The 14,506-nt window shown below is 39.1% G+C and overlaps 1 protein-coding gene across 1 annotated transcript in view; it reads left to right on the top strand.

Annotated features, from left to right (window-relative positions):
- Positions 1–4,829: 4,829 nt before the first annotated feature.
- PTPN21 (protein tyrosine phosphatase non-receptor type 21) overlaps positions 4,830–14,506 on the top strand; it is a 45,359-nt gene continuing 35,682 nt past the window's right edge. Inside the window, exons 1-2 of the mRNA XM_027738529.2 lie at positions 4,830–5,250; positions 8,648–9,021. Coding sequence (XP_027594330.1) covers positions 8,842–9,021 — 180 coding nt within the window. The 5' untranslated portion in view covers positions 4,830–5,250; positions 8,648–8,841. The remainder of the gene's footprint in view (positions 5,251–8,647; positions 9,022–14,506) is intronic.

A 14,506-nucleotide genomic window follows, 5' to 3' on the forward strand; every position in this document is an offset into this window, starting at 1 on the left:
TTCCGAACAGCTGCGTGCCACAGGATCTGCTCGTCATTACCCGAGGGACACACTCGGCTTTTTTAAAGTTGCCTCTTTTTCTTCATTCCAGGTTTTTATAAAGCCCTGTCACGTGGCTTAGGGTAAGCGAATGCCTTAACACCAACTACAAGGTTATTTTGATGTTAATGCTCTCTCTTAAGGACCACACAAATTGAAGATTTCAATAGTTATTTGCTAAAAACCAAATAAATTATGGTATAACAATACACACAGTATCCAAGTAACTGCTAATGCCATACTACAGCTATATAATAAAAGGATTTTAGCACTGAATTTTAATTTTGTGATCCCACGGTAGACTGATAAGCCTTAAAACAACATGCCTTTTTTTTTTTTCCTAAGAAAAAGGTTGCCAGGTGCCCATCAAAAGTGCTGTATCACCCCCCCTTTGTTGGCTTGGCAAGAGAGAGAAAATATAACAAAAGGCTCGTTGGTCAAGGACAGGAGAGATCACTCAACAATTACTGTCATGGACAAAATAGACTGGAGAAATTAGTTTAATTTATTAACAATCAAACCAGAGTTGGATAATAGGAAATAAAATCAAATCTTAAAACACCTTCTCCACACTCCTTCCTTCTTCCAGGGCTTACCCTTACTCCCAGTTCTCTACTTCCTTCCGCTAGCAATACAGGGGAACAAGAATGGGCGTTACGGTCAGTTCGTCACCTGTTGTCTCGGACACTCTTTCCTCCTTAGGGGTAAGAATACTTCCCCTGCTCCCAGGAGAAACAGCTTACCACAGATTGTTCCCCCAGGCTGCAGTTCACAACATGTCCCAGCGTGGATCCCTTTCATGGGATGCAGTTCTTCAGGAACAGGCTGCTCCAGCGTGGGACCCTCATGGGGTCACAAGTCCTGGCAGAAAACTTCTCCAGCATGGCTTCTTCTCTCCATGGGACCACAGGTCCTGCCAGGAGCTTGCTTCGCCATGGGCTTCCCACAGTTTCACAGCCTCCAGGCATCCATGTGCTCCGGCGTAGGCTGCAGATGGATCTCTGCTCCAGTATAGACCTCCACGGACAGCAGGGGCACGGCTGCCTCATCATAGTCTTCACCCCGGGCTGCAGGAGAATCTCTGCTCCAGCACCTGGAGAACCTTCTCCCCCTCTTTCTTTGCTGACCTTTGTGTCTGCAGAGCTGTCCTCTCACATATTCTCACTCCTCTGGCTGCAATTTGCTTCTGCCCAATAACTTTTCTTCCCTTCTAAACATGTCACCCCAGAGGTGCTACCACTGTGGGTGATGGGCTCAGCCTTGGCCAGCGGTGGGTCTATCTTGGAGCCATCTGGCATTTGCTCGGTCAGACACAGGGGAAGCTTCTGATAACCTTTCACACAAGTTACCCCTGTAGCTCCTCCCCTACCAAAACCTGGCCACAAAACCCAACACAAATATCAACTGGTCTTACTGCTACAAGGGATCAGTTGCAGAGGGACAAAAGCCTACAGGGTAAGGATAGTAGTAAGCAAAAAAGAAGTAATGTTTGAGGCAAACCATTTATCTTTTGCACCAATGTCCCAGCTTCACTTCAGCTGATCTAGTGAGCAGTAACATTGTTGAAAGCCCAGCCTACAGATAAAGAATCTTTTACAAGTAATGCCACTGGTTAAAATAAACTCCAGGCATTGTAGTTAACAGCTGTGTTAATCTCTTTCTGCATCACTGCTCCTGATATAAACCAAATATCATACAGAGATAGCCTAGACTAATTATTGCTAATGATCTGAGCTGTTTGCCTGACTCTAGTTATAACATATTGGTGTTACAGAGAGATGGAACTAGTAACAGATTAGTTTAATCACACCATTTTAACCTTTAAGAGATACATTTTACTTTCTTAAGAAAGTATTATTGGACCAAGAAAAATAATTATTGCAGTGCGAAAATAGGAACTGAGTTTATTTCATTATTAAGGGATTTACTTTAGAAAGAAATACTGTGTTTAAAAAAAGTTTCCTTTGAAAATAAAAAAGGAGCTTATTGCTTCAAGTTCAACACTACATTCTGTGTAAGAAAGCTGCCTGTTTTCTTCTAATAGGAAAATTCTATAGCCTTAGTTATTAACTTAGTAGAACATGTTCAACACTTTACAGCACCTTGTAAGTAAAAATGAATCTTGCACACATGAAATTGCAGGCTTCAAGCATGTTTATTGTTTACTCATTTTTCTGGCACTCCATTCTCTGTATTACCATAAAAAAATATATAAGAATGCATAAAGTCCCAGCTATCTCTTGTTTTTCACAAATAAGAAATGACTGATGAAAAAGCAAGGAGGCTTCAGACACAGAGCCAAACATGGAAGTGATGAATAAAGTAAATTTGTTCAGAGAACAGCTTTGCATCACTTGTAGAATCAGAGGTATTCTGACCGCAGTTCATGAAGTCACTATTTTGCATGGTGTAAATCAAGACATTTTTCTACATGACTTCATTGTTTCAGCATTGTGGGAAAGCCCCTTTAACTAACAGTTTCCGGATTATCCTGCCTGTGTTTTTATCAGGAAGAGTAACTCTCCACTAGGCTGAGGAGTGTATACATGCATACCACTTTTCTGCCTGGAGGGTGGCCGATTCTGCTTCCTCTTCAGCTCACTTCCAACTTTTTGTTTACGTTTAGTCAACACAAAGACCTGATGCTGGACAGAGCTTGCAGAACCAAAATAAGCTGAATATTTGCATCAACCTTTACCCTGTTGGTTGATACACTCAACTGTAATCACATATTTGGACCAAGATCAGAAAAAAAAAAAAAAGCCAACAAAAATCTGCTCCAGAAGGGACAATGTCAATAAAAACAAAATAGATTTATCCTTGTTCCATAATGGGCAGGCCTTATCCAACCCAAGGGGCAGCAACTTTCCCTTGTACTCATAGAACAAGGGCTGCAACATTCAGCTGTAGGATATTAGTCATTTCCTCACATAAATTTCAACAAGAGAGTAAAGAGTACAGCAAAAGATGTATTCAACATCCATGCATGTCGTGAGTGTTGACCGGGGCTTAAAGGAGGAAGCAGAAGCACAGTATTGTGGCCTGAGGCAATCACTCTACATCTTATTGATGTGTCTTTATCAGTCATCCCATGTTTATGGATGTCTTTGTCTCTTTGCACCTTTTATTAGAATTGATAGTTGGAGCAAAGCAAGTAACATAGAGCTGATGAGGAAAAAAAAATGAGACATGGCAAAATGGAGAAGGTGCAGAAAAATACAGAGTTGGGATACAATCTGGGGTTACAAAACTAAAAAAGCATCAGAAGAAAAAAATTATTTAGGTATAAAAATGTGAGGAGCTTCAAAAGAAGATGCAGGCTGTAGAGGAGCATATTGACAACATCCTAGCTGTCTCTTTTAAGATGAGGTGTTGTCTTTAACATAAATGCAAAGAAAGAACATGCAGCAAGAACTAACTATGGAAAACAAGGGAAGTCTAATAAATGCAACTTCTAGGCAGGGACTCAGGCAGGAAATGGGTGTGATGAAGAATTAGAATAGGAAATGTGACGGATAAGAGAATTGAGACCTTGTTTCCAGTATGAATTGTTTAGAAATAGGAGGGGTTGCCTTTGCAACTCTGAATTTTCATGGCTTGAATTCGTCATATGTTGTATTAGAGAGTTTTTTCCAGCAAGTAACCGTAGTTCTGTCCTGTAGCATACACCATTAGGAAAGGGTATCCATTTTGATTAGTTCAAAGCTAGTTTATTTTTCTCAATATAAGATTCCCCCAAATTACTTTTTTATATTTTGCTTATGGACTGCTCATCATAACTGTGACTGATGTATGGAGAAAAAAAAAGAGAGATTTCTCTAAATCTGAGGAAAGACAATTGTGTCTTGGAGAAATAACTCAGAAGAATTCATTATAGTACAAAATTACCTACATATTTCAGCTGAGATTAGTGTCCTCCTGAGTAACATGCTATTTGCATAGTTGACCTGCAGGTTAGACCTGCTCAGACAGTAGCATGTTTGTGCACTTTACATTACCAAAACACTTTCTAAGTTTTACAGTTATGAATCAGCATTCGCATACTTTACTTTTTCCTCATCCCTGACCCATTTCAAGTTTGTATGTACTTTTGCCTGGCTCATACAATGGGAAGAGCCATAATATTCCAAATGGCATGCAACAATTGCAGATTTCACAGGCACACAAACACACAGAGGTCTCCATATACTTGTGAGATTGGAGTGCAGCCCTTGGTACGGTGTTTGCATTAGTTAAACACTGTAAATATTCCTGAATTGATATGCATTTAAAGCTTGCTAAGACAGTTGTTATCAAGGGTGTAATTTCTATTGACACCTTTGGGAGTTTTAAGTCCAGACAAGGGCTGAAAGATCAGCCTCTAGTCTGCATTTTCTTGCTGTGTATCTTACCAACAGCTGAAACTTTGCAAGGACTTTTGTTTTCAGCTGCAGATATAAATGTATGTGCATAGGTCATTTGATAAGGCACAAACTGATTAAACCTTAAAAATATATCCAAGCTACTTGAAAATAAGACCAACAGAATTTTGGTAAGAGATTTGCCTTAATTGGAAAGGCTTAAAATAAATGATCATATGATTAAAAAAAGCAAGGATTGCCTGCTATTTGTTGTAACCCCTATTTCTGTAGTGCCCCTGTAGCCAGAGAAGCAGCTGTTCATTGCTGACATTCTCCCTGCCAGGCATTCCAACTCTCTGAGGTAATGGGCTACAAGCATACGGGCCTTCGCTTTAATTCTTTCAGCGTATCCTTCCGCATGGATAGAGCGAGGGGAACGCCTCCAGGAAAAGAAATTAAATGCACACACACAGAGGCACACAGGGACGGGCGATTTGAAAATATTCCTGAGAACGCAATTTGCGCTCATGCGGCACAGCGTCACATGAAAGAGGCCGCCTGAAGAGCTGGCTGGCACAGGTTTATTTTGTTGTAATATTTTCTTCCACCCCCCAGCTCTTTACCCAGTGGAATGATATCCAGAGCAAGTTTTTTGAGACAGGAAGTGAGGAATGTTTTCACTATGAGTGATCTGAGAAGAAGGTGGGTTAGCCGAGATAGCAGCTGTTTCGGACAAGAGGAACACAGTAAGTCAGTTCCCGAGGAATACAGATGAGATGGCTCCGGGAGAAAAAGTCTTGGAGCACTGAGGGCTTTTTTTCAGCTACACGTATGTGAAAGGAGACTCGGTGTCTTTGGATCGCTCTGCAAGGTAAGGGGAAAACAGCAGGCAGAGTGAAAACATAGCGGCTGAACTTCTCTGCTGTGTAGTGTAAGGGTGAGGAGTTTCAAGCGTTTACTTTTTGAAAATTAAAGGCGGTGGGACTGTGCTTCTGGAGGTAGGGGAGGTTTGAGATACGCACTTATTGCTGCTCTCTCAGTCCAAGAGTCGTGTCAAAGATTAACTGGTAAAACAGGGGGAGAGTGGAGTATTCTGATTATTTTTTCTGGCTCCCCAAATATTTCTGAAATAAATATATGTATTTCAAGCCTTTGAAATAATAGGAGCCCTTTTTCACCATCATATATTGCAGTTTTATTTTGATTACTGTCATTCATGCAGGCCGTTAAAAAAATCTTTGTAAAGTAAAATACTAATAATTGAGGGAGTGGGGAGTGTAGGCAAAAGAGAAAGTGTTCAGTGATCACACATCCGTCATGGCCATGTTGCTGAAATTCTAATATAGCATTTTTGAAACTACAGGATCCTGTTAAAATATACAAACTTTGGTCACTAACAACATTTTTAGCTGTTGCATGAAAATTCCAGGCTTGGTAAATAAAGACCTGTTACTGTAAAGGTCATTAGTTGGATTTGTAACTCCTGGCAGTATGTAGTTCATTTTTGCTAAAGGAGCTTTAAAACAATGCAGATGTGTCTGAATTTAAAGTAATGCAGAAGGCAAATATGAGACCACCTAGCACTGCAGAATGTTCAGCTGCTGAATAAAACCAGCACAGCTGTGTTTGCAGGAACTACACATGGCTAGCAGTAGAAGATACTGAATGATAACTCAGTGTTATTCATCAAACTTGCCTTTATTCTACAGTATTTATTATATGTCAGGAGTTTTTTGTTTTAGTTGGTCCTTTGTGATGTGGTCTGGAAGTTAATTACTTAAGTTTTCCTTGTTATAAATATATTTCAGAAGTCATGAAGATTATGTCAGACATGTCCTGAGTTAAAATGAAATCATTTAGGGAAAATGCTCAGTGGACCGATAAATGCAAACAAGGGATCTTAACGTGAAGAATGCTCCTGGCTGGCATGTTCTGAAAATTCTGCTCTAAACTTCTTCCTACGCTGGCATTGTTACCTGTCTGCATAGAGAAATAACTGAAAGTCTGAGAGTTCCTCATGTCAGCATTAGATGGTTTGAAAATTTCACCTGTGTCGTTGGCCTTTGTTTAATGATTTTTTGTTTGTTTGTTTGTTTCCATGCCCTTAGAATACTTTCTTAAGGACCTGATATGGGCACAAAAGTTTGAAAGTCTTTCGTATTCAGTGGTACTACATAAAACCTGAGATTAAACAGCACTGCATTTCTAACTGCAGCTTTCAAAGAGAGGAGTAAGTTGGTTTTCCTCATTGCTGTAGCGCTAAAAGAAAGTGCGTAACTGTGCAAAGAATGTATTGGAAAATGGGGAGTGGAAGCTTGGGGACATGGGCTGAGGTCAATCGGCCAAAAGTTACTCTAACAGGAATAAACCCAGTGAGAGATTCTGCTGGCAGTGGGCAGGGGACTAAAAGCTTCTGTCTGTAGAGCATTCCCTGCATGCTGCTCAAGCAGGGCTGGATTTGGAAGATCAAAGTGCAGAGCAAGTAATAAAGTTAGGATTCCCTGTATATCCCTGTATTTTTCAGGGAAACCTGTTATCCGTTGTTATTTACTCTACAGCTGCACCCAAAAATAAATTAGTTGGCATTTGGGTCAGGGTTTTTTTCTTATTCAGGTAAGATTTTAAGTGGTATCTGTTGAGGATAGGGATTGCGTAGGATGGTAGAGCTGCTTCCAGATTATAAGAAACGTGGTCATGAAATATGCTTCTGGTCATTCTTTGGAGTAGAGTTGCAAAGATGTCATTAGGGAAAAATGCCACGCTGCCTCCCCTTTCTCCCCATTTAAGGTCTTTAGTGTCTTTCTGCCTCCCTTTCTTCTTTGCTGTGCTGCTTGCAAGGGAATAGAGAGGCTGATACAAGGTTTTCAGCCTAAAGAGTTTGAGGTTGTGTTGGATAACATTAAGTTTCTAGGTAGGCGTATAAAGGTCCAAGCAGTATGTGGTATCTGTTTGTTTATAGCTATACCTTTGAGTTTAAAAACAGGTGTGATAGGAAGACTACTTCTTCCGGTTCGCCCGTTCCAAAGAAATGGGTATCCTCACGTTGCTCCTGTCTGGTCATCCTAAGAGTCCTGGGAAATTGAATTACACCTTTTAATAGGTGCTACTAATACCTACCAGCCTGAAAAAAAAAAAAAAAAAAAAAAAAAGTAGGCTGCTGTTTTCTTTCCGTTTTCAGGCGGGGCGACGCTGCCACTAGAGGTCCACGGGCAGAGACGAGAGAAAGCAGCGTGGCTTTATCCCAGGCGGCAATGCCTGGCACACGGGCATGGCCCGCGTTGCTCCTGCAGTCCTGCTCTGCCTCACACAGCCCCAGGTTGGAGCAGCCTGGTCCAGTGAATGGAATCCCTGCCCGTGACAGGGGGGTTGGAACTAGATGACCTTTAAGGTCCCTTCAAACCCAAACCTTTCCATGATTCTATGACAAATTTCTTAGATCAGGGTGCACGCAGTAAGAAAACACTTGAAAAAGGAGAAAGGCAAAGCTTGGGATGGAGTTGACAGGAGAAGAGGCGTGAAGGTGTTTGGAAAAGGTGGGGAAATGGGTGGCTACCTTCAGCCTGGGAATGAGTATGTTTTTCAAGGAAAAATTAGAAAATAAATGGTTCTCAGAATTCATGTACTCTTTTGGTGAAGCAAAGCATAACCTGAAGCATCATACAGAAGTTTAGCATGAGGAATAATGGCACAGCTAGCTGTAATTCAGGGAAAATTAGAGGAATTACATTTTAATTGTCTGGTAGGAAATGGCTAAGGTGTGAGCTTTAATGCCTCCCTGCCTTTCTTTTTTTCCCCCTTAATCTTTTATGGGGCTTGGTTTTGCATTTAATCCACCAACAGATAGTGGCTGAGCTGTATGATGCTCTGAAAAACAAGCCAGAGTGCTGGATTTGCTTGTAGAGAAAGTGGCTTTGTTCAGTATTAGAAATACCTTAGGCAACTTGGACTTCATAGAAGTCCTTCATTTAAATACCGATTCAGTTTATACATACTTATTTTAAGATATTGCAGCCACATTTGACTAAGACTCATTATTCACTTGTGAGTTTAAAAAAAAAAGAAATCAACTCGCCAAAAACCAGTGTCATCTGTGGAAAAACCAGAAACTCCGGTACTTATTTCATTATTTGAATACATAACAGCTCTGCATTTTGGAAAAGTAGACTGGTTATTTAGATTTAGAAAAAATATACATGTTACCATTCCCCTTTCAGTCAAAGTATTTCTGATTCTTGTATTTATTCTCTTTCTCTTTTGCTCCGTACTAGGATTCCAGTGGATGTCTCTTCTGCTTGTTTCTTGGTGGAAAACTTGCTTGTCTTTAATGGATACTGCTGCTGCTGGTTGATCTCTGGAGACTTTACAGCTTCTTACCTGTTGAGAGGAGACAACTTCCCGTCCCCTCTCAAGGTCCCGGTGGTAGTAGCTCTTTAACAGTAGCCATCCGTGGGGGGAAAAGAAGATGCCTCTACCTTTTGGGTTAAAATTGAAACGAACTCGACGTTACACAGTATCCAGCAAGAGCTGCTTGGTGGCTCGTATCCAGCTGCTCAACAATGAATTTGTGGAGTTTACGCTGTCAGTGGAAAGCACGGGCCAGGAAAGTCTGGAAGCAGTGGCTCAGAGGCTTGAATTGCGGGAGGTAAGTGAACTCTCGAACAAAAGTGTAATATTTGTCTCTTGTGAGAGATATCCTATGTGGTAAATCCTTACCATGTAGGGCAATCAGCTTATTTACTGGAGCAGCTATCCTGTGTTCCCATGGTTTACTCATCTTCTGTTCTTTATGGGGACTTGGATTGCTCCAAAACAGTTGCAAACTGATGTTAAAGCTTCGGGAATGTCCAAGGGGAAAACACGTGAGAAGTGTCAGTGGATAAAGCTTAACGGTGATAAACAAAGCAACTGTTTTTTAAACCTGACAATGCTGAGAATTCTGTTTAAAAAAAAACCAAAAAGCAAGAAAAAATTCTACCTAAACCACATGGTTAGGAATTACTGCAAGACTTGAGTCAACTTTTAGCTAGGGATATGAAAGAGTGTTATTTGTGTGCATGTATTTTTTTTCTGATGGATTAGTGCTGTGAAAAGAACCTAAAGCACAAAATGTGATGTGTACCAGTGACCAATTACTTGTCTTGCTTGTTGAAATACCACAAACGTGTTTGCAGACACTGTCTTGGAGCATGCATGTAGACATACAGATTGAGTACTGGCTTCATGAGGAAACCTGTTTTACACTAGATAAATCTGTATATGTCTGTTCCATCTGACTTTTTCCCAAAAAATTCCTTACCTGATAATTTGAAGGATCCTTTTGCAACTGAAATTTGCTCTTCCTCACATTTAGTGATTATTCATATATCTCCTGTATTGAGTGATTCCCTTCTGAAATACAGAGCTGCAAGATGTTTATAGAAATCTGCATAGATTACCAACATATGAACCAATGCTTTATATTGTTGAGCACCGGTTGTTTCATTGCAGTATTTGAAGGCTCTCAGTCCTGGATAAATTGGCATTTCCCCCTAGAGTCTCAAAAGGTTTAGTTCATTTTGTAGTCATTGAATTGTGACAGCATGTACAATTCTGGGGAATTAGGAGAGAGAAAACTAATAATAAAAGTTTAGTGTTGCTAACGTTGTTCTGAAAAATACGCTTCTGTCCTGGTTATGTGATCCACCATAGAATTGTGTTTTGATTATGGGTTTCAAATACAGGATGAAAACCATGGACTTAGGTAATGAAAACATGAGTAATTGTGAAAATAATTGAGTAATAATAAATGTTTGCATTTATAACTATGATTTTTTAAAATGTTGTCTTTTTATTGTCAAGCGATGGCAACTGTTTGTAACTTTGCTCAAATCCTGAGCAAATATATTTAGGACTCAATCCTGCAAACATTTATTATTTTACACAGCATACATTACTGTAGGATCCTCAATAGGAAATGCTATATGTAGTCATTTGTTTTCAGAAATACTTTTCCTTCTTTCTGTCTGGAGAATCGTACATGAATGAAATAGATGTGAATCCATTAATCTCTAAGTGCTTGCTTTATGTGCACTTGTTTTCAGTTGCATTCTTGTAGAGTCTCCAAATACTTTTTTCGTGTACAGTTATTTTGGAAAATTCGGTTCTCTGCAACAGTATGACTTTTTTTTAAAAATCTTTCTCCTTCTGGCAAAGGGAGAATCTAACTACTCTTGTTTACTTAGAACACATCAGATACCATATATTTAGAATTCAGTTACCATTGTGTGAATAGAGTCTGTTGATTTTATTGATCAACTTTCAGATGTAATTTCTAGGTCAACAGAAAATGTAGAATTTTTACTGTATTTAGGTTGCAAAATGCAAATGCTTTGTCTTCCTGAATGATGGCTGCCAGCTTTTATTGAACTAGTCACAGATCATTGGAGAGGCATGTTTTCTTCAGCTATTCTTCATTATCTCTTTCTTTGAAGTCACTCCTAAAAATCTGTTTAAAAAAAAAAAGAGAGCAAAAGATGCAATTCCCTCAATTAAGAGCCATATATCAGACTAAGGGAGTTGACAGTACACTATTGAACTCTGAGCAGATTCCTTCAGCCATGCATTCTTGCATGGATTATTTTGGCGGGAAAATGTGTTGCAATTAAAGGGAATGGAAAATAGGGATATAAATTACTTTCCAGAACTTGCATTCAAAAAATGTTGTTCTGCCTTTAAAGAGTCAGGTTTGCCAAGCAGATACTGAATCATTCCTGACTACTTGTTTAGTAGAAAGTTTTCAGAAAGAAAAATTGGTTCAGCACTTTTCTTAAAGCTGCAAGGACAACTTTAGTCCTTGATACTGTAGAATACAAAGGATTTTCCATAAGATGTTGCACATTTTTAATGTACAGAGCACCCTTGAAGCACAAGTGTGAATTCTAAGTGTTAAACATGAAAGTATGAGTGTTTATTTGAATGCTGAGACTCGGTGTCATTCTGAAATACAAGGTCAGTCTTGGATTACTGTATATGGCCTACACAGTTAGGACAGGCGGTTCCCATGCATCTTCAAAACAGTTTATTGCATGAGGCATGAGGGGAACCTTTACCTTTTTTTATACATTCAGTGGTAACATTTGTAAATGCCTCTTTCTTTCTGGTGGCGTCTGAAATTACTGAATTTGGACAGTGAACCGAACAGCTTATTTTTAATGGTGTGCTGTCTTTTAAGATATTTGTTTTAACAGATCTTTATTAAATTAATAGTCTTGAAATTATTCTTTGTGTGGCTAAACACTATTTTTCTTTCAATTTTCCAATTGGAACTGCTCAATTTTCAAGTTGTATACTAGTAAGGACTCATAGAGTTTAGGCAGTTTTATGTATGTTGACAATTTAATTTTTTTACTGAATGATAAACTTCATAGAAAAGTGAAATGAATGCATTAAACTAAAAAGACTATTTTCTGGTATTCCCAGAATGTGACTCATCAGCAATGGGTATGTAATCCAACTCTCTTAAACTGAGGAACTGGGGAAAGAAGCCAAAGGGAACAGTGAACATAAGTTACTTACCCTTTGTAGCACAGTCTGTCTTTCATCCTATGAGGGTACTACAACCAAACTTGATTTATGCAAAAAGCTGTCACAGAAAACCATTCTGAAACTACAAGTTTTTAGAAACTGCCGAGAGCTCTGATTGTTAACCACCTCACAAAGCATGTGCAACACTGCTCATCTTACATCTAGGGCAAGAGTATACAAATAAAATCCTTGAAAATATAGAGATTTAAAAAAAAAATTATAGCTAGATATCTCTGAAGTGTTTGGCAGGAGGTGCTATAACTGGTTTCTCTCTCTTGTTGAATTTTGTTTTTTTTTCTGTTTACTGATAACACTTCTAAACAAGCAAGAAGGGGCAAATTCTGCTCCTGTGTACAAGCAGAGTCTGACTTAACTGCAGATATGTGGTAGAGTACAAGAACCAATGGTAGAGAACTTCTGGGAAGAGTTTGTGCTGTGCATATGCAAGTTCCTGTGTTTGTTTTGGACATGAATAGGAAAAGGAACCAAGGTTATCCGGATCCTGAGTGACTTCGAAGTTCTGGAATAGTGCTTCAGAAATGCTTGAACTATGCTGTAAAATTTTGTTCTGAATTCTAAAATATCAGCTCTTTTTTGGAGAAAATACACACACAAAAAAGTTTTTAATTCATTTGGTGATTTCTTTAATGTGTTTTTCATATGAAAAGAGTGTATTTAAAATAAGACCAAGTGCAACCATAAATATTCTTACATCTAAATGTATCATTAACCATATTGACTGGCATATAAAAGTTGGGCCAAGTATGACAGAGGGATTACTGACATAATTATGTTTATGCCTTGTGTCAGAGTCTGACAAATTTGTAGCTGATGCTTGGAGAAATACGAGGAGAAGCAGTGCTCATAGTTGAACTACTGTGGTTGCCTCTCTGAACCAAATTTTCCTTAAAATTAGGAAAGGAAAAATTGTCATGGAGGAATGTATATAAAAATGCAGACCTTCAGTGTGTAATCTGATTAATTTAAAAATGCTACTTCATTGAAAAGCAAACTTGACTCCATCTAAAACATATATTAAGTGTGCTATAATTATAATGTGGGAACAAAGATAAACTGAAGTACAGAGTTACTTGAAATCACTGTTTCAGTTATTTCTTTTTCTGAACAAAAAAAGATATACATTCAGATAAAGGATTTGCAGATAAAGTCTTATTATATTGAGCAGCACAAAATTAAGGTTTTTCCATGAAAACAATAGTGGCAATTAGAAAGCCTTGTCCTTGGTTTCTTTAGCTTTCTTATAAAGTTAGGGTAGAATTTGAATATACCACTTAATTGTATTTTTTTCATTGGGAATTGCTGTACAGTTTTATACTAACTTTGACAGAATAGCTTTTCTTTACTTCTGAAGGAAAGGCACTAGTTTATTGTTTATTATTATTAGACTGCTTTAGAATTTGGATTTTGCCTTTTGTAAAGCAATCAAAATTTAAGCATCTTAGGATGGTGATTCCTCAGGTCACTGTACCCTTGAGGCAGGTAGGTGAATGCATTAATTAAAAGGCACTGTATTAACCATTAGCAAATGATTCTCTTTTCCAGTCTATTTGTATCCTACAAGATATTTTGTGACATTTATAATATAGGATATGAAATTAACTGGGAAATATTTTATTAAATACATAAGTTCAAAGTAAACTCTGAACACTGTTATGCCTCAGGGGACCTCTGAGGGTTACTAGTCCCACCCTCTGCTCAGGAGGGCTGGCTTGGATCAGATGGTTCAGGGGTTGCCTGGGTGAATTTATGTGCCTCCAAGGATAGAGATTTGACACCTCTTTGGGCTGTCGGTTCCAGTGTTTGGCTAGTCTTGTTGTGCAATTTTTTTCCTGATCTAATTGGAATTTCCCACGTTGCAGCTTGTCCCCAGTGCTTCTCATACTTTCAGTGATTACTTACAAGAAGACTTTGGCTCTATTTTTTCTTAGGCAATTGAAGTCCACAGTAAGATGTTACTTTAGTCTCCTCTTAAGACTGATCAGCCCCACTTCTGAGTCTCATTGTACATCATGTCGAAAGATTTAACAGAATCACCTACAGTAATGTAGTTTTATGGCACTCATACCTGATGAAACTCCTCTGCTTACCTTAGGAAGTCTGGTGGACTTCAATCATAAAGTCATTCCACTCCCACCAACTTGTGAGATCATAGAATCACAGAATCAGCTGGGTTGGAAGGGACCTTCGAGATTATCAAGTCCAACCCTTGATCTACTACCACTGCGGTTACTAGGCCATGGCACTAAGTGCCACATCCAGTCTCTTTTTAAAAATCTCCAGGGATGGAGAATCCACCACTTCCCTGGGCAGCCCATTCCAATGTCAGACCACCCTCTCTGTAAAGAAATTCTTTCCAATATCTAACCTAAACCTCCCCTGGCACAACTTGAGACCATGCCCTCTTGTCTTGTTGACAGTTGCCTGGGAGAAGAGACCAACCCACCCCCACCTGGCTACAACCTCCTTGCAGGTAGTTGTAGAGAGTGATGAGGTCTCCCCTGAGCCTCCTCTTCTCCAGGCTGAACAACCCCAGCTCCCTCAGC

This window comes from Pipra filicauda, unplaced genomic scaffold (assembly GCF_003945595.2).
Source record: "Pipra filicauda isolate LSUMZ 115617 unplaced genomic scaffold, ASM394559v2 scaffold283_size971201_pilon, whole genome shotgun sequence".
Taxonomy (NCBI): domain Eukaryota; kingdom Metazoa; phylum Chordata; class Aves; order Passeriformes; family Pipridae; genus Pipra; species Pipra filicauda.